Genomic DNA, 20337 nt, shown 5'->3' with positions numbered 1-20337 from the left:
ACTCTTCTCCAACTGACGCCTAAAACAAGTTTAACTGAAGATGAATTGAACAAAAAGTATACTGTAAGACTCCTTCATAAAGGACTTTATGTATGTTAAACTGTGTATATTTACATACTTACTGAGACAGCAAAATTAAGAAGCATAATTGCATATGTATATTCTTAACTGGCCCGTTCATGCAACCAAATACTTCAGTAACCTAATACTGAAACATGGAACATGAATTTTATTCAAAGTAGAATAACAGTGTATTCATCATTCCATATACATTCAGGAATAGTTACAGCATTATTTCAGAGAGCTCTAAATTCAGAAAATGTTTTTGTTTTTTTTCTCTCTGCTCACATTTCTCTTACATTTGCCCTAGTCGTCTGTGTGGTCTTTGCATCAGTCAGATGTGATGCCAACCAATAACAGAGGAACTCATTCATATGTGTGTCTATTTATAGGCATTTCCAAATACTAACTAAATAAATATCTCAATTTTATTATTTACACTGAAATACTGCAATATGATTAAGTCAACAGTTTCAACAGCAGCTCTGACAGAAACCTTTTATCAGTATTTATATTCTAAGGGATAATTTCTATTTTCTTACAGCTCCTTCTGTTGTCCTAACTATTCACTTACCAAGTGAAGCACTGCAGATTTTCTTGGTGCCCACCATTCCAAAATCAGTTGTGCGTAATTTGTTGCATTTCGTAGATCTTCCAGCATTTTGTGGATTTTGTTCTTAAACTGTCTCGCTGTGATCCCACACGGTGGTGCCAGCAGTCACAAGTCCCTCATGTCCTATGCTTGCTTGAAAAACGTTTTCTTTTCATCACCAATTCGTCCTAGGTGAATGTCATCAAGTAAAAAGTAACTGTGCTCACATCTAATCATTTCATAGCCCCTTCCATGCAGAATAAGCTTTCTCTAAACATCAGCAAAGCAAATGCCTTGTGATTCTTCAGAACACTCCGAAAACTTCCTGCTTTCCATTGGCAACAGTTTGGCTGGTAATATACTGAAGCCATGTCTATAAGACTAACTAATATCACCGTATTGTTTTCATGTCCTCCCCATATGTGTTTCTGTAGCCATCTGTTGTCTCTTGGCTTACACTGTGAAGTCCTTCAGAATAAAGGTTTTTTATTTATGTTTGTATGGCACCAAGAAGGATGAGATCTTGTTCCTGAGGACGGTCTGGATGTGATGCAATTAAATAATACATAAATTAATATATAATTTTTTAAAAGTATTTAACTGTTCAGAAATGATGATTTCTGGTTTAAGTGTCAGAATATGCTGTGAAGTGATCTGTGGCTGGCATAGATCATAAATTCTGTAGGTGTCAACCAACATTCAACTATCAGGGGTTCAAGATTAGTGAGTTAAATCTTGTATTTAATTATATTTAGTTGCTAGATTGAAGAATTAAAATGAAGTAAATTTTCACAAAATGGAAACAGTAACCACTACTTGTTTTCTCAAGGAAAATTTGAATAAAATTAAATGAGAAAGAAATTTATGCCATGCATCTGAATTTTATTTTACATGAAGAATTCTACCAATATCCTAAGGGTATACCTTGTGTAAGTTTTATGAATAAGCACTTAAGTATTGGTAAGACTCTAAGCAAGTCCCTGGCTTTAGAATTTCCCTGAATCAATGTCATTTTTGCAGTTACTTTTCTCTAAATGTTTCAATACTTTATCAGAATTATTTTCTAATTTGTCCTGTCAATTTGCCAAGGGCTCAGAGGTTTACTCTTTAGAGCTTTTACTATGAGTACTGAGAGAGTGGAAAATATGATAGGGCAAATTAACATAGGAAAAATCCAAAGGCTATAAACTTAAAAAAAAAAAAACCCTAAAAGCTAAAAACTACCTTTCCTTTGCAAATATTTACAGTCTGGAAGGGTACTCTGGGAGAGTATTCTGGGCAGTACTGCTACATTATTATATTCTTACATACTTTTTTCATTACATTTCACCCTACTCATCACTGACCACCACTAAACTAGTAAAATTAGACTTTTGTTCCAACACAATTCTGTCACTTTTTGCATTCTGTTTTTGATTGCAACACTTGCTTGAGCACCTTAGATACCTTGAGATAGTCTTAAAGATAGTTTATATTCCATTGCACTTACCACTTGGTAGTGCTGCCAGTCTGATCGACTTCAAGAACTGTTGAGTTCTCACCTGAATGAAATTTTGCCTTAATGTTCAGGACTGAAATATTGGGACATATGCAAGCCATTTATAACAGAAGTTATGCTTTTCCTTGGGTTTCTACATGAATAAGACAGACAATACTAATTTTCTTTCAATTCCTGAAGACTGAAAACTTACTGTTAGTATGAAGGAAAGACACTACAGACCTCAGATCATGCACTGATATTCCCAGTTTTCTAGTTCCATGTTAAGCTACATGTCATGTGTTTGGAAGAAAGCTTGCTTAAACTGATAAAAGCAAGGTTGAACAAGAATGGCTTCTGCCAAAACAATTCTTTTTCAGACCTTGGCTTGTGTAGGATGATAAATTCCAGTGACCTTAATCATTTTTGCAAACGTTATTGCAGCTTGTAAAGTGATGAACTGTAAAAGAGTAGTATTACTGTGTCAGAACTGTAAAACTTGCTGTAATCTGTTCTTGAAGGTGATGACCACTGTCAGTTAGTTAGTTATACCTGTTTTTCTGAAACAGTAAAATTTGTTGAAAAAAAGAGTATGGTGGACAATCTCATTTGAGTCCACATAGCTCAGGAGAAAGGGAAGGATATAAAAATTTTATTTCCTGAGCTGTCTTAGTAAGGATGAGAAGATAGATGAAGGGAAAGGTAATAAAAAAGGAAAGAATGCGCTTTGGACAAAATGGAGCCACTTAGAACTATATAGATTTTTAAAAAATAGGGGAGAAATGGCAAATGATTCATCATAAAGAAATCAGTTTGGGGTGCAAAAGTAAAAAGGAGATGTAACAACGTAAGCAAGGTTCTGGGTACAGCGAAGGAGAAAGACAAATAAGAGAAACATGTCTGTAAAACAATTCTTCTTTTTTTTAATTCAGATTCGGTCTTACCACAAGGAAAATAGTTGGGAGATGTCGATATGGAGTTATTCGAATAAATCTATCTTTGATTAGAGATGTAAATGCTACCCTATACTGCCCTAACTTAGATGGTTTGTGAAATATAAATCAGTGAGGCATCACAAATAACATAGTTCCTTTTCATTCTCATGTTAAATTAGTTACTGATAATCTGTAAGGCTCTAAATCATCAGCAATGTTGAAGGTGTGGGAAAGTTTTTTGAGATTCTGGGACTAAATTTTCAGAAAATATTGTTAAGATGTTTTATTGTAAAATAGCATCATTTAATTTGCACATCTGATGCAATGATCCCTTTTTTTCTTTATTTGCTCTTTGACTTAGTTTTCTTCCTCATTATACAGCTCGTAATACTAACATGCTTTATAGGACATTGTTCTCAATAATTTAGCAATGATGTTTTGTTCTGATAGTTATTTAGATAATTTTTTAATTTTGTGGTCAACTGGTTAACCTTTGATAGCTGTGACTGAACAAGTTTAAATCACTTCTCATGTTTCTGGTACTGCATCTGTCAGATCAGCTGGAAGGTCAGTTTCTTAAGGAAGGATGGACCATAATATTTTCCTTTTAACTTACATTTGGTCAGTTCAAAGAATGTATGGGTCTTTGCTCATGTGTAAGAGGGATCAAGTCCTCAGTGCTTCTTTGTACACAAAATAAAAATGGTATCTAGGGAACTCACAGGCTCCGCACAGTGTAACACAAAAGTTGGCACTTACAGAAAGGAGCAGCGAATACTGTCTAGACAAGAATTGACAGCATCTGCACAATAGCAGCTATAAATTGGTTGTTTCATTTATTATTGCCAAAGAATTTGACATTAGAGTATTGAAAAAAAGGTGTGCTTTCTCTGTAGTGCTTTTTGATTTTGCTCCTTACCTTTACAAAGCTGTAAAACATTCTTAATTTGCAGAACAATTTTTGAAAGATACTGTAAGTAGGTTGGTTTTAGAAATGTTGATTGAAAGTGACTTTTGCTCAAACTGCTACTGGGAAAAGTACAATTACTGACATTGGATCAAGTCAATGGCTTTGAATAGGAACTCTTCTGGTGTTGCACTGCTCTCCTAAAGGAGAATATTTTCCTAATGACCACTTTGAACCTTATAAGAGGCAATTTTTGGCCTTCTATATCATCTGCCACTGCTGAGAATTTGTGTACATCATCTTTGTAATTCCACATTGTTGCAGCTCCCAGTATCCATTTTAGTCTCCTATTCGCCAAAATAAACAAGCCCAAGACTATCCTTTAGACCCATAACCATCACAGTATCCCTATACTGGACCTACTCCAGTTTCTCAGCATCCTTCTTGAACTGATGCTCTCAGTAAGACCTGGAGAGCACTGAATAGAGGGGAGCATTGACTTTCCTGGATCTGCTGCCCACATTCCTCTTAATGTAGAGCACTGTTTGCACTAGTTGTGATGAGAGCATTTTGTTAGTTCTCATTGAGCCCAGCAGATACTGCAGCCTCCATATTCTTTTCAACAGGCCTGAAGCACAGCTGATTCTTTTCCTATCTTTACAGGTGCATTGTTTGTTTGGTTGTTTTTTTCCCAGGTGCAGAATTTTGCACTTGTTAAAATTTCTTGAACAGAAACCTTAAAAGCATGTGTTTTTTGCTTAAGCCTTCAATGTCTCATGATCTTCCTGAATTGAAGTTCTGACTGCATGACAACCACACCTTCCACTTCTGCATCATCTGAAAACCTACTGAGTTCAGATTCTGTTTCCTTACACAGTCTGCCAATGAAGATTTTAACCAGTATCTTTATAATAGCCCAGGGGTTACTGTGCTGATTTCCAACCTCCAACGGGATGTCATGCCATTGACTCAACTATTTGAGCTTGATGAGTCTGACCAGTTTTCAGTCTACCTATAATCATTTGGTTCAGCCCATACTTCCTCACCTTGCAAATGATAAAGCTTTTGTAAATGTGTAAACAGTCTAAATAAAGTCAAAATATATTGCATCCACTTCTCTCCATTCATCTGCATGGCCAGTCATTTCATCATACCAGGCAATCAAATGGGCCAAGCATGATTTGCTCTTAGTAAATCCTTGTCAACCTTTCTTGATTATTGTCTTGTCCTTTTACATGTTGGAAATTGTTTCCAAGAGGACATACTCCACGATTTTTCCAAGGACTAAGGTGAGGCCAACTATTATGAAGTTTCTTAGATCCTCCTTTGTATTTTCTTCAATATGAATGTAAAATTCACCTCTCTCCAGTCAGCAAGATTATCCTGTAGTAGCAGTGATTCTTCATGAATCAGCTAGGGGTGTTACAGCCACCCCATCAGCTCTCTCAGCACCCATGAATGTAACTCACATGATCTCAGGTATTGGAACACATTTGACTTCTTAAGGTACTCACTAAGCTTCCCAAGCTGTACATGCAAAGGCCTGGGAGTAGATGTTGCCTAAAACACTATAGGCAGAAATAGTATTGCTGCAGACTTTTCCATATTGTCCATAATTTTGTTATCTCCCCTAATAAGCATTAGGCCTATATTTTCTTCAAACCTCCTTTTGTTGCTCTCATACTTTCAAAGTTCCTTCTTGTTACGCTTTCATGTCCCGCATTAATTTTAGCTCCAGCTGGGCTTTGTCCTTCCAAGTGTTCTTCCTGTGCCGAAACAATGTTTGTGTGCTTGTCCTTGGTTTCCTGCCATTGTTTCCACATACACGTTCTTCATTTCCACCATTTCCATTTCAATATATGCTTATATCATTTTAGTTCATTAAGAAACTCCTTGTTCAGCCAACTGGGCCTTTAGCATACCTCCTCCATAAGTGCTGCTATCCAGGCTTTTTCCTTTCTGCCATAGGATTAAAGAGAAACAATACAAGGATTCCTGTCCCATTCACCCTTGCTCAAGAGCCCTACAGTTACTTTTGAGGTAAAATGATTTCATATCACCATGTAATTGGTGCCTGCATGAAAAGCAGAAAGAAATCAGAACACTAGGTGATCCCAAGTAGTCTTTCTGCAACACAGGCCTTGCACCATAGGGCAGTCTTCCTGCTACCAGAAGCCAAAAGCTACAAGTTTCTGTCCTTAGGAGTGCATGTTTTCTTCCCACTCTGTCAAGCCTCAGTTGCAACTTCCCTGTCCAGGGGATAAACTTTTACGCTTTTAAAGATCCTGTCAGTCTCCTGTTAGTCATTAAAACACACTGGCAACTCCCAGAAGGGCACTGTCTTGTAGCACATCATCACCATTTGGGTGTTGTCTTCTTATGCAAACAGTACATCTGGGTCTCTTGTGTGTCAAATGCAAAGTTAACTGTCTTGCTTATTTGCTCATCCTGCTGGCAGTGCTCCTTGGTGCCTTTTCTGAGGATGCCAGATAAACAAGAAGCTCAAAGTGCATTCGTTCACTCAGCCTTTTGCAAGATTTTGTAGTTGGCAGGAAACCTCTTGCACTGTCTGTGAGTTCCTGGCCACATTACCCTCCTTTGTGAGCACTGGATATGCTGAATGCTTCTGCTGCCCATGCTAGATGCCAGCTGAGCTGAAGGAGCAGTGTACTCAGCACCAGTCTCACATGCCAGATGACGAAGAACTTTTGTGTCACTGAAAAGGTTAGTTCTGTAATCTGCTCAAGTGGGTAGAGCTGTCCAAAAGCATTTAAAAATCAATTTACTGCTGTCATGATCCATGAATAAGAAGAAATAGTGTGGGAAATGTGGAAGTATAAATTACCAGATGTTAGTTTTTCTTATTCCATTATACAAGATAAAGTGTGTCAATTATTACATTTTTTTATAAAGTTGAAAATGTTATTTTCTAGTAAGATACCCAAATACTGCTTCCTCTCCCCATCTTATAGCTAGATTTGAAGTGCACTGGAGATCTAAAACTTATGGTAGATTATTTCTTGCAATCACTAGCTATATATACAAGGTCTTCTGCAGAGACTGCTTGAGAAACAATGCAGATATGCAGATAGGCTGTGACATAACTGCAGGCTTTGAATTAGGTTAACCTTTCAGAAACAATAAATTGCCAACATCAACTCAATCCCTTTGAGGATTAAGTTCTCAAAAGCATGAGGGATGAGTAAAATAAGGTGAGAAATATAGGTGAGAAAAATAAGGTGAGTTAATAAGAAAATAATATTTTCTTATTAACCTAAGAAAATAGTAGTGAAAAATTATTTCATATCTGTAGATTGTAGGCGTGATGAAAAAATGCATAGCCAGAAAATAATATTTCTGGATCTTGCAAAATGCTACCATTAAATTTCTCTTTATTTATCAGTTGCTTTTGGATACATGCTATCTATGTTATGTTTCCTTTGCTTACCTCTGTGTCTCAGTTTGTGGTGGTGATTAAGATCACTTGTATGTGTAAAACAAGATTGATTCATTCTCTTTATTCTTGCTGACCAATATTGTATTTATTTCATTTGAAATGTAATTCGCACTCTCACATTCAGCAATCTCCATCAAAAAGAGTATGATAAAACTGTAAAACTCCTAAGAAAAACAGCATGCTCACAAGTTACTTTGCCTTCATCTTCTTTAATTGTGTTCTTAAATAAACAAACAAAAACTGCTTAATACTCAGTATGTCTAAACTTTAAAGGTATTTTTCTAAAGAAGCAGTGAACTTTCTCCCAGTATCATCTTCAAAGTTGAGACTGGATTCATTTGTAAATAGCAAACAAAGTTCAAAGTTCAGAGTTCAAAGAGAAATTCTTGGTTGATATAATTTCTATTGCAGATATGGATCATGTGGCTTAACACTGGGCCTTAAAATGATTTTTTAATGTTTTTTTAAATTGTACTTGGCGCATTTTTGTTAAATAACTTGATAATGTAGACTAACATTAATTCAGTGAGTTGAAATTAGTTTTCACCTAAACACTACATGAAAAGTTTTGTGGAATTCCAGTTGCCTTGGCAGGTTTTTCATACACATAGAGCATATGTGACACAAATAAATATCCCAAAATATATGATGGCAGTGCATCATTGAGGTATAACATTAGGTCTCATTATATATATCTTGAAGTAGAAAAGTAATTCTTCTGAGCTTTTAAAGGAGTTGCTGTAAAAATTACTCTAATAGAAGTGTGAATTTTTCTCTTTGATGAATTTTTCAGCCATTGCTGTTGTGCTGTGTACAAGCAAAAACAAGTAGATAACCTGGAAAATCAATGTGAATTCTTAACTTCTCCTGGATAACATACAGGAAAGTAGGCAGGGGTTTTTTGGACTCTTTAGTTGAAAAAATAACATTAATAAAAACTGAAGCATTAAGACAAAATCCTATATCCGTGAAATCACCTAAGAATTAGAAGTATTTTAATAAATACATCCATAAAGTGATTCTCTTCATTTCCAAACTTTGCTCAAGAGCAAAGAAGTAGGAAAAATTAGAAGACATCTAAACATTTCAAGAGTTGTATGACCAATTTTATTGTATATCATATAAAGATGTTGTGTTTTTTTAATGCTTATTGTAGGAGGAGGAATTGGAGGCCCAAATTTCATTCCTACAAGGACAGCTAAATGACTTGGAAGCTATGTGCAAATACTGTGCAAAGATGATGAACACACATCTTGGTAAGTGCCATACCCTGCATTAACCTGATAATCTTTGCAAAAGCTCTTATCATGCTTGGATTAGAACAAAAATAATATTGATGTAGTACTGCATATTATTTTAGAAGTCACAAAGAAAATTGAATTAATGTATGCAGTTGTTCTATCAGATACTGCTAACCACTGTTCTGGGCTCCCCAGTTCAAAAAAGACAGGAATCTCCTAGAAGGAATCCATTGCAGGGACACAAAGATGTTAAAGGGCCTGGAGCATCTCCCATATGAGGAAAGGCTGAGTAACCTGGGTCTGTTCAGCCTGAGGAAAAGAAGACTGAGAGGGGATCTGATTAATAATTATAAATATCTAAAGGGAGATGGGTGGCAAATGGATGAGGCCAGGCTCTTCTCAGTGGTGTGTAGTGATAGGACAAGGAGTACCGGTGCAAATTTGAACATAGAAAGTTCCATACTAACATGCTAAAGAACTTCTTTATGGTAAGAGTGATGGAGCACTGGAACAGGCTGCACAGAGAGGCTGTGGAGTCTCCTTCTATGGAGATATTCAAGACCCACCTGGATGCCTACCTGTGCGACCTATTGTAGGGAACCTGCTTTATCATGGGGTGAACTTGCTGATCTGTTGAGGTCCTTTCCAACCCCTGAGGTTCTGTGATTTGGTATCATGCTGTCATACCATTAAACTTGAGAGTGTATTGGCCACTGACAATGTTAAGAAAAAATTAGTCATTTTAGCACAGATGGTCTTTGTTCTAAAGATTTTGTGTTTTGTTAGAAGTGTGCTAGAACTCACATCTCATTCTGTAAGCTTGTCTGTAGTTCAGCATTCCGAGAATCACACTTGGTGCATGTAGTGATAGTTGTATAAAATCCATATTCTTTCATTGAATATAACATCTACACAGTATACACTGGTCAATTTCATTTTGTAAAAATGTATTACCATAGGCTAGCTACTTTGTAGTGTTTTGTTTAGACCAGGAAAAAGATGTTAAAATAGAAGCTACATTGGGAAGAAAAACAACAAATTCTCTGTTCTATAATTTAATTTATATTTTGCCAAGACTAATCAGAAAAAAATAAGCAAAAAGCTTCAGTCGATTCAGGTATTAAATATACTTAGCTAGACTTTGATAAAAGCAGTATTTTTAAGCTGTGTTGAACCAAACCAAAAGCTGTGTTTTTAGTTATGTGCAAAAAGCACCATTATTAAGAAATCAGAGCACAAGTGCAATAATTTCAAGGTTTGTTTATGTCCTGCAACATTGCAGTAGAAGCAAAATAATTTCAAGTTGGGTGTTTCAGTGGGTAGAACTAAATATATAATACCTAAATTTACCAGGTCAAAAAGATCAGATGTGAAAGCCAAGTTGTACTTGCATTTTCATTTTCTTTTATGTGTGTCCATATAATTTTAGTAGCCACTGTTACGATCCTAGGAAAAGCTATAAATACTGTGTTATTTGAAAGTTTGGAATCACAGCCTTCAAAAGTCAAGTGTAAACCACTAAGCACAACAGCTTTATTCTGCTGTAGTGTATTTCTTCTGCAAAGGCATCTGGGCAATGGGTTACACAAATGCACTTACAACCTTTAGCAATTGAATTACAATAAATAGAACTCAAGAGAGACTGAGATGCCACCAACCTTACCAGTTCCTGCTTTTGAAGCAAACTGAAGGGCTTAGGTGTCTCCCAGTTAGCTAGCAGATGATCCATGGGATGCTAGGAATAAAACCACCAAGATTCTTGCCAGTATGACCTGTGCAAAAATCTGACAGGTGATCTGAGCAGCACAGCAAGCTGACCAAGAAAACTCTCAATAGCTCTAGCAAGCACCCTCCAAGTATTGTCTCCAGAGTCCAACTCACTCATAGTGTATGTAATCTCTCAACAGAGTCTTTGCTAGCTGGGACACTTTTTGATTCTCTTAAATGGGTTACTTTTTACAGCAGAACATTTTTATTGTCTTCCTTTGAATTTTTTAGGGCTTTCATATGCTTATTCTTGTGGGTTAATCAGATCAGGATATGCTATATTAGCAGCTGGCAGAGCAACATGGTCATTTAACAAAAGGAAGGTCACTTCTTTACTTGCGTGTGATAATTCCTCTTTTAAAATGTGTAGTGCAGCATTGCATTAGTACACTTTGATACAGTGATAGGTTCAGGTGACAATCCACTATGATCTTTAAAATTTTGTGACTCACAGCTTTTTAAGCACAGGATCTTATCTTCTAGGTATAATCAGGAAATGTTTAATTCCATATGTGTTCCTTGTATTTGATTATGTTGAAATTCACTTGCTGTCGTTTGACTTTTTAGCTGAATAAGTCAGGTTATTCTGCAATGTTTTCTGTTTCCTGCTAGCACTCGAAATGCAGACTCTGCTGTCATGCATTTAATAGTTGGCTAAATTATTAATAAAAACATATGGATATCCAGAACTTGAGGAGTCACCCAAAATAAATTCCTTCTAAGGTCTGTCTAAGGTCTGCCTTTTAAATCCTGTTCTAAATAGTTTTTGCAAACTTTGTCACTCAACCTTTTTTCCTGCATTGACTGCATTATATTTGCAGCTTACTTTTTAACAAAATAGTATTAATTCTAGCTTATGGAAATGTGCATCCAGTGAGCAGCACAGAACTACTCAATTGGCACTATGAACAGAGAGTGTCAAACAATTGTAGGATGTTCTTTAGCTTACAGGAGGGATCCAGATGACCATCAGGGCTGTTACTTTGTGTTATAGCTCAGAAATGGTTGAGATAACCAGGAAGTCATCTGTTCTGTTTTTCTAGTAATTAACAATCTATTTGCATCAACTATAATTATATTACTATTATATATTGTATACTACCCCTTTATATGATATCTTTTTAGAAAATGATTTTGTTTAATTAAAATCTCAGTCAGAACTCTTTGCCACATAAAGTCACCAGATTTCTTTTTACCAAGAACTTTGCCTTTCTATAGGTTTCAGCAAATACCTTTTATTAGCGCATTTTCTTTGCATAGAACATGAGGAATGACCAGAAGGGATAGAAAAACAGTTTTTGTTTTGTTCATGTATTCAAAGATGCTTTTATTAAATGTTTATCTACTTTCGTAAATAACACACATGGTGAAGCACACAGCAACGACATAATTAACTGCTTGTAATATCAAGGGATGTTACCATGGTAATGAATGATGATTCTGAAATATTACTACTGATTGCTATGTGTAGAAATTAGAAATACGCTTTTGATCATGAAAACAGTGGAAAGTCATTCTGTGTTTTTTGTCTCCTTCTTAGAGGTGTGCGGTGTAGCAGAAAGAGCTTTAATTTTCTTCCCCTTTTCCCTTTACCACTGAAGCATTGCTGAGGTGGAATGCCTTTTAATGCCTCCAAGGATAATTGTTGAAATTTGTGTATGTTGAACTGGCAGACAGGCAGACAGATTTTGCTTCTGTTACCACCCTTTTCCAGCAGCTTGTCGTAGCTTTCAAAAGAAAGAATTCCGTATGTTCCATTTTTCCATTAATGAAATGAAAATGCATCCAATCTTGTAAGCCTGTCCTGCGGCTTTGTTTGTAATATAAATGCAGAATATTACTCAGCTGACAGTGAAAGAATATATTTGCCATAGCTATTACTGCTTCAGCATTATCACAGATATATTTTTTCTGATGCGTCTTTTTTACATAGACTGGCCTTTTTCAGGGAGTAATATCCCCTGTGCCTTCAGTAATACAGTTATTCAGCATTTTTTTTCTTAGGTACTTTTCTGTTAGTGCTCATAAACACCTCAAGGCTCAATGATTCAGAAAGCTGTAATGTACTGCTTAAGTACCACAGTATTGTAACATAACATAATGTTACTTACTTCTTGAATAATTTTAATTGCTTCCTCTTTTCTTTAACTGTGTCAAAAGAAAGTGATTGAGGTAGCAGGTGCAGTCAGAAATCATATTTCTCCTGTTCAATGTGACCTCCGTCTGAAGTCTTAGAGCCGATCATGAATAATTTCTCTAAGAGACAGGCACCCAAGTATCACTCCAAGGGTCCCACAGTATCTACTGGTGGGCTCCTTTCTTGTCCTTCCCATTCAACATAGAGCTGAGATTGAGGCATTAGTGAAGTCAGTCCAGAGGTCCTCAGACAGCCAGGCTTCATTACATCCCAGGCCTGAGACCACACAATATTGTTAAGTGACAGTTCAAATGACAGCAGTCAGCAATAGTGCCATCTGAGACCTTCTGCTTTTTCAGTATCCTTAGGGTTTGTTTTTTGTCAGTACCCACCAAGGACTAAAGCACAGCCACTTAACAAAAAGTTAATCAAAACTCTGGAGAAGTATAAACCCCTCAGTGGCCCATAATAACATGAGAGGTTGTGGAAGATGTTTATGAGTTGGACAGTTTTGCTCCAGAGAGAAAAGTGATGAATTTTAAAAGGTCATCTGTTTATAAGGGACTGGAACCAATCCGTCACTGTTCTTAAAACTGAAGTACCCGATGTTTGTTTCCAGCAGAGATGCAGCTTCAGACCTCCAAGTATGTGAAAGTGTACTGAATAATTACACGTTCAGTACAGCAAGTACTTTTCATGAGAGGAAATTTTCAGCTATGTGGATCTTTATATAGAAACTATTCCTTTCTGATGGGTAATTTGTCAGGTTGTGAAAGTGTAGAAACTAAGATCATTCCACTATTGGTTTTGCTTAAGGGCAGAACTGTATAAATATAGGCAGGTTGCTTCCAGATTGAGCTGGGGTCCAGGAGCAATTTAGCTACTTTGTCACAGCATAGACCCTCCGCTAATAAGCCCCATATTCTCACACCAGCTCTGCAAATAGTTAGCTCACAGGGTTCTGCACAACACCCTGGAAATATGTGCAAAGGTACCCAACAGAGATAGAACCGTGTTTATGCAGAATAAATATGTCTGCCTGCTTCTATGAGCTTCATCTTTTTACTGGCGCCACTACTTCTAGAGAATAGTCATCCAACCTTTTGGCTTTCCTGGGCCACACTGAGTGAAGAGGAATTGTCTTGAGCCACATATGCATAGGTTGCTCCAAAGGTAATGCCTCCTATTTATTTCCACGGAAACTACGACAGTTACAAAGAGCACAATGCACAATAACACTGTTTGATGGAGCAATTTCTGAGCGACAAAACACTCTTTCTAAACATAGTTTCGACCATTAGCTATGCATTTTCACCAGCAGTGAACAAAAGCCTGCACGCGGAGCCCATAAAAATCTGCACCAGCGAAGGTGACACACTGTCACTACTGCCTTAACACACCACTCACCACTTCACTGTGCTCACATCCACTGTTTGGTCTTCATAAATGTTCAGCGAGTGTCAGTGACTTTCAGTGGGTGCAAATGTTTTGCATGAAGGAATTCCATCATGCACCTGTGCTTCATACATACTTCCGTGTCAAAAGCCATTTTGACACACTGCCCCTCTGCTGCCATTTGTTTCATGTCACCAAAATGGAAAGGAATATTGGTGGGAAGGTTCAGCCTCTACTACCATACCACCAACATCCACATAGGCCAACATAATACTTTTGGAGCTGCCCCCATAAAGTATATATAATATAGTTAATATATATAAGTAACGAAACTTATTTTATTTTTTTTAATTAAAACATAAATGTAGGGAGCAACAAAACCATAAAGCTAGTGAGATACGTGACCATGTTTTTGTAGAACCAACACATCAGGCTGCTTCAGTGGGAGTGGTTGCCATTCTTAGTGAGCTCCCAAGGTGTTTGTCAGAAATTTTAATTACATTTTACTCTCCCTGTCCTTCATCCTTGAAAACTGCTGTTCACAAATGTATGTGCTGGCAAAGAGCAGTAGCATGTAAGGTGTGATTGTGAAGTGAGTTCATGATATTTTTTTTTTTTTTTTTTTGGCAATCTTGAAACTTGTTCTCAAAATCCTTTCTCAAGGCAGAAAGCAAGGTGCATATTTTTCACTGTTCACAGGACTGTGTTTAGCCAATGTATGAAAATATACGCAATTAGTAACTAGAGTTTGCAGTGCACTGTGCCCTCCATGTGTCTTAATTTCAGTCCTAACGGTACCAGTTGCACACCAGTGCGTGGTCGTTGTGAGCGATAGGCCGAACTGGGCCGCTCAGTGGGGAAGAGCCACCACCATGATGCTGTAGGGTAGGGGGCAGCCACAAGAAGGGCTGGGCTGGGCCACATGCAGCCTGCAGGCCGTGGGTTGGACATGCCTGTGCGAGAGGGGCATTCAGATGGGTCTCTGAAAAAAATTGTTCCATACAGGGCTGACCACATACAGGGTCATCCTGACAGTGCATTTTCTAATATGACTTCTGCTATATGTTTCTATGTCCTTCACTAGTATTCTAGTGCATCTCTGCTCCTCCAGCACAGATTATAAAAGGGAAGTAGAAAGGCAGGTTTTCATCCCCCCTCTTAAACACCACCAGCATTCTGCCACTGAAATGCCTGCTCTAAGCTTTTCTATGTAGAGTGTAGATAACTACTTACTTACAAAATATCCAGAAGTTATGGCATCATAGTTAAAAAATATAAAATAAATAAAATAAAATAAAATAAAATAAAATAAAATAAAATAAAATAAAATAAAATAAAATAAAATAAAATAAATGTAGACTTTTACCTAACTAGGTGGCTTACTTAGTTACTTCTGTGGTTCACAGAGAGCATCTTTGGATAAGATGACAGGACATGTCCCTGCCACAGGCATCAGGAAATGCTGGCAACTGTAAGACTCACTTACAGTTATACTGCCTGACATCTCCCAGACAAACATTACTCAGAAGACTCATTAAACATAGTTCAAAGACACCTTTTCACTGCAGTTATTGCAAACATGGTGAGCACGAAAGGAGAAATAAAAATACAGAACAGAAACTTACAAGAGATAGTTGCTAGTATAATTTCAGTCATTGTGTGAAATAGTACCTTTAAAACCTTAATTACATTGGCTTCATCCATCCTTCTTTTAACAGTCAATGGAATTGTTACAGTGATGTGTTTTATTATCAAGATCACTTGCAGTTGGGGAGGGAGAGGAGGAAAAAGTTGAAATAATTGCTTGTTATTTAGAGGCTGATGCATCTCTCAGTATAGATCTTAGTATACTGCTTGTAAAATGTATGTGATGTAAAACGAAATTCTTGTTTTATGTATCATGTGATAAGATGAAAGGTTTTGAAATTTTTGTAAGGATAGAATGAAATTGAAATGGAAATTATTCTGCTGCCCTGAGTTGAAATTATTTATTTATTTATTTAAATAAGTGCTTTAAGTGAATTTCATCTTGCTCAGGACATAAATAAAACTATCCATACTTCATAAACCCAGAGTGATTAGAAATGCTATAAGTTAAAAAGGCTGCATCAAACACAGCCCTTTGCGTCTAAGCAGGTTTCTTCTTGGTTAAGAATAAAGATGTAAAATATCCAGTAAATACTGATAAATGAAGAGCACTAACAGATTTATTAAATGTTGCAGGAGTAGTTACTGTGAAACAAATGTTTATTATATAACTTTGTTTTCAGGCTCTAGCTTCTGGTCATGCTCTATTTTTATGTATAGATACAGATATACATGTTTGTGTCCAGGAAGAACACAAGTATGATTTTTAGTGCTCCATTAAATTAAAACACCTTTTTGTCCCATGAAGGTGACTCTTAAGGTCAAATACATACAGTTAACAACTGTGTTAATCCTGAAAGTCCAGCTGTGATAGGCACCTACAAACCCTTTCATCTCAGCAGTCCTCATGAAAATGAGAAGATTAAAATAATGAAGCTTGCGTACCCCATAATTACCTACATTAAGACCTTTCCTTGCAAGTTTCATCTAATTCCTGCCACAATATTTACTTCCATCATATGTTGTTTTTTTAACTTTGTAGGGTGAGCATTTCCCTTCTGTTGACTACCATTGAGCATCCACCCTTTCCTTCTCAGCATCTCTTAAGCATTGATATGTCTTGTAATATCAGCTGCAGAGGACTAAAACCTTGATAGAAACTAAATTCCAGCATTACTAAATTGTTAATATTATATTATTTCCATAAAGATCTTTGGTATTCTTATAACTGAACTGTACTGTTGTCACCGTTTTGCTTGTTATTTTCTTCAAGATCTACATTTGATTTATTCAGCTAGGTGAGCAGGGGCATATATGATATGTTTCTTTCACTCTTCATACTTTGTTTAGCGATTCATGGTTGTCCATCACGTTGAGAACACTTGTCATCATTAGGGGAAGGGCATAGAAGCTACTTGAATGATGCTAGAAACCAAATATTTTCACTGAAGAGGACTGCAGTTAGTAGATGGACCAGGTCACATGGAAAAGTCCCTATCTTCAGAACAGAGCAGCAGCATGACTAAAACTTACAGAAAGAGCAGATAGGAAGTCAGTTTGTGCAGATTTATCAAATCTACACAAGGCATTCAAAAGTGCAGAGGAAAAATAATAAGGCAAACAGGAAAATGGCTTTCCTTTAACATGTGTTTCTAATTATTTTTATTAATGGGAATGTAATTGCACTTCACAGCTGGGATTGATGTGCTTTTCAGTTTTAATCTGGGCACAAATTCAGAACTACTGTCAATAATGTACTCCCAAGGACTTCTGAGTAAGTGATACAAATATGACTCAGAGCTTACAAGATCTTTCTTTTTTTTAAGTCAAAGCTAATGTAAATTGCAGTCTCTTCTACTAGATAAAACAGCTTCATGGGAAACTGATGATGCTACTGAATGGACATGCTGTAGAATTCAGTCATTTCTGACATCAAACTTCTAAGGAACAATACAACAGAACATGTAGTCATTTTACTCAAAACCCATATACACTCATTGGATAGCTGGAAAGTCTTAAAGAGCACAACATTGGTTTTAGGAGTAGCACCCACCTTCTCATGGCACATATAACACTAATGTCTTCTATTACAGAAATGCATCAGATGTAAAGGTTTAGAAACAACAGTCTGCACTGAACATAGAGACTAGAGTTAATAGGTGACTGATATTACTTAAATGAAGGAATAACTATGAGGCAAACAAAAAAGTCTCAAAAAACTACCAAAAATAGTTTTAAAATACATATGAGTAACTAAAACAACATAGTTTGGATGATACAATTAAGTCTGTAAATCACCCTCATTCTTTCTTCCCAGACTCTGGTGGTGGCATTTCAAGTTAGTATCTGTGCTGTATCAGTCTCTACCCATAAAGAGAACAGAAAGTCCTAAAGTTGTTGTCAAGATCCATAATTTCTCTATTTATGCTACTTGAAAATTGAAAGCACTTGCATCAAACTGAGTATTCCTTCTTAATAAAGAACTCTTTAGTTTAGATGCTTTAGTTTTCCTTCCAGGTTGACATATTCCTTTACTGTATGACATACATCATAGAAGATGTCCTTAAGTAAGTTTTAAATAGAACTTTAGGCTTTTATAGATGTTTTCTGTCAAAACTCTCAATCTATCCATGTTTTCATGTGGCATTTACCACAGTGGTATTTGAGTAAATCATTCTGCTTGTAAAATCAAAAGCAGTTTTAATTAATTCAGCTGTATAGGGAGTAGACAACTTTGCATTTAGAAATCTCTATATAATCTACAAGAACTGTCTTTTGCACAACCATAGCAATTTTTTAGTGTATTGTCTGCAATCCATTGCAATATGAAGCATTTAGATTGTTAGGAAATGAAATAGTACAGTTTTCCCTTAGGATAGGCTGCAATTTCTTATGGCTATTAAGATTGTCACTTATGCAGAACAAATTGTCATTTGCTTGTCACTTCACACTATAGTATTTTTTTTTTATTATTTCTAGTGAATGTAAACAGCAATAGGAAGACAATCATTCCACAGAAGGAGAGAGAGGAAAAAAAATACCTTGAACTTTCAGAAAAATGTGTTGCTTGGAAGAGCTCAGGGGCTAGTGGTCCTAGTAGGTATTTGTAGTCATGGGTAAAGAAGGATGCATGTAAGATGTGCAGATGTCATTTGTCTCAACAGTGATCAAGACTGTACATTCATGTAAGTAGTGTAGGATAGTACAGTCTCTCACCACCATCAGGGTCAAAATTTCTCAAAAAAATCATTACTGTATATCAAGAGCACACTCTGTCACCTGTCATGGGATCACAGCATCCATGCTTTTTCTGTGTTCTCTTTGGAATCACAGGACGTCTGTGTATACACTGTTGTCTTTGAGCACCTTAGCACTGACATAAACATAATGTATATGTTAATCAAGATTTCAAAGAACAGGTTTTCCTGCTCAAAGTCCACAACTCTTCCAGTAGAAATGAAGTATTTGTAGTAAAAACAGAATAAAAATTGTTATCAGAAGCTAAATGTCCAATCCATCCTGCTTTCTAATGGCAGTGAAAAAAGATGTCTTGCTATTGCTAGTATAATGTTAGAAATTTTGGAAACATTTCATATAAACTCTCATTTCATTAAAAAAATGATACAAAAGAACTGGAACACAAGAGTTCTCTGCAGGCCTTGATATCTGTGTGAACTTGGGGTTTTTTTTTTCATCATTAGGAATATCACAGAGCTGAAGTGGTACACCTCTTCCCTTCCTGCTGATGACCGTGGCAATGAGAATGCCTTTTTGCATTGTGACTTTGAATCAAGGCTGAAAAACATAGATTTAACATTATTCTAGCACTGTTGATTGTTCACAAATCACTGATCAGGGACTACAAACAGAAAGGTATCGTTCATAATGTAGTTTGCAGCTCTTTGTAATTAGCTCCTCTCAACAGAACGCACCTTCCTGGGAAGGTCAGACAGGGACTGCACTAAACTGGAAATTTGGAAAGAAATGCACTGCAAAAAGACAATGGAATAGGAGAAAGCAAAGAACCTAAGAGTGAGGGTCCTAAGGTTATTGCCAGATTCAGTCTTCTCCTCCTACACATTATCTGTGTCAGCAGAAAGTTAAGTCCAGGTTATGCCTTGATCCTGCAGGGCTGTCGGCCTGTGTAACTCCCACCTCCCTGGTGGAAATGAAGAGGTGCAGATCTGTCTTTCACACAAATAGCTGTGAGGGGATGGATGCCTGAGACAACCTTGCATACAACAGACTAGTCTTCTCACTGGTGCTTCTATCTGTCCTCATTTAGCACCACAGTTTGTAGGTTTCTTGCAGTATCAGTATTGAAGGCATGCTCATTTTGCAGTGGCTGTTAGTTTACTTAATGAGCATCTAAAATAATTAGGCCAAACATAACAGCTTTTCCACCTTCAAAGAGGAAATTTGGTCTGTAAATGTAATAGCTTTTGAACAGCCCCTTTCCCTGGATGAGGAGCTCAGCAGTTACTCTACTCACCATCATGCAATATGTAGCAGTTCAGTCATCAAAGAGCATAAGCCTTCTCTAATTTTACTGCCAGGAGCTGATGTGGATTATCTTCATCCTTTCATCTTGGTACAGCAAATTATAGTATATCTTCAGTTTAAATTTTAGAACCTAGAGAGAGGATATAGAAATCTTGCTTCTCAAAAGAAGTACATCTACAGTGAGTTTGCATGTGAAGTTATTTACAATTTGTGAAAAATGTAAGATCAGGAAATGGAAACTATTTCATCTTAACTCTTCAGTTGTTTCAACTAGCCTGT

General features: G+C 36.6%; 1 protein-coding gene across 4 annotated transcripts in view; it reads left to right on the top strand.

Moving 5' to 3' along the window:
• The window catches only part of TBC1D5 (TBC1 domain family member 5), a 307207-nt gene that overhangs the window by 272929 nt on the left and 13941 nt on the right, over window positions 1-20337 (top strand). For all 4 annotated transcript variants that reach the window (XM_015281811.4, XM_015281808.4, XM_040696662.2 and 1 more), the window contains 2 exons: window positions 5228-5260; window positions 8585-8684. In XM_015281811.4, coding sequence (XP_015137297.1) covers window positions 5228-5260; window positions 8585-8684 — 133 coding nt within the window. The remainder of the gene's footprint in view (window positions 1-5227; window positions 5261-8584; window positions 8685-20337) is intronic.

Source organism: Gallus gallus, chromosome 2 (genome assembly GCF_016699485.2).
Source record: "Gallus gallus isolate bGalGal1 chromosome 2, bGalGal1.mat.broiler.GRCg7b, whole genome shotgun sequence".
Lineage (NCBI taxonomy): Eukaryota > Metazoa > Chordata > Aves > Galliformes > Phasianidae > Gallus > Gallus gallus.
This window is presented reverse-complemented; position numbering and strand designations above follow the sequence as displayed.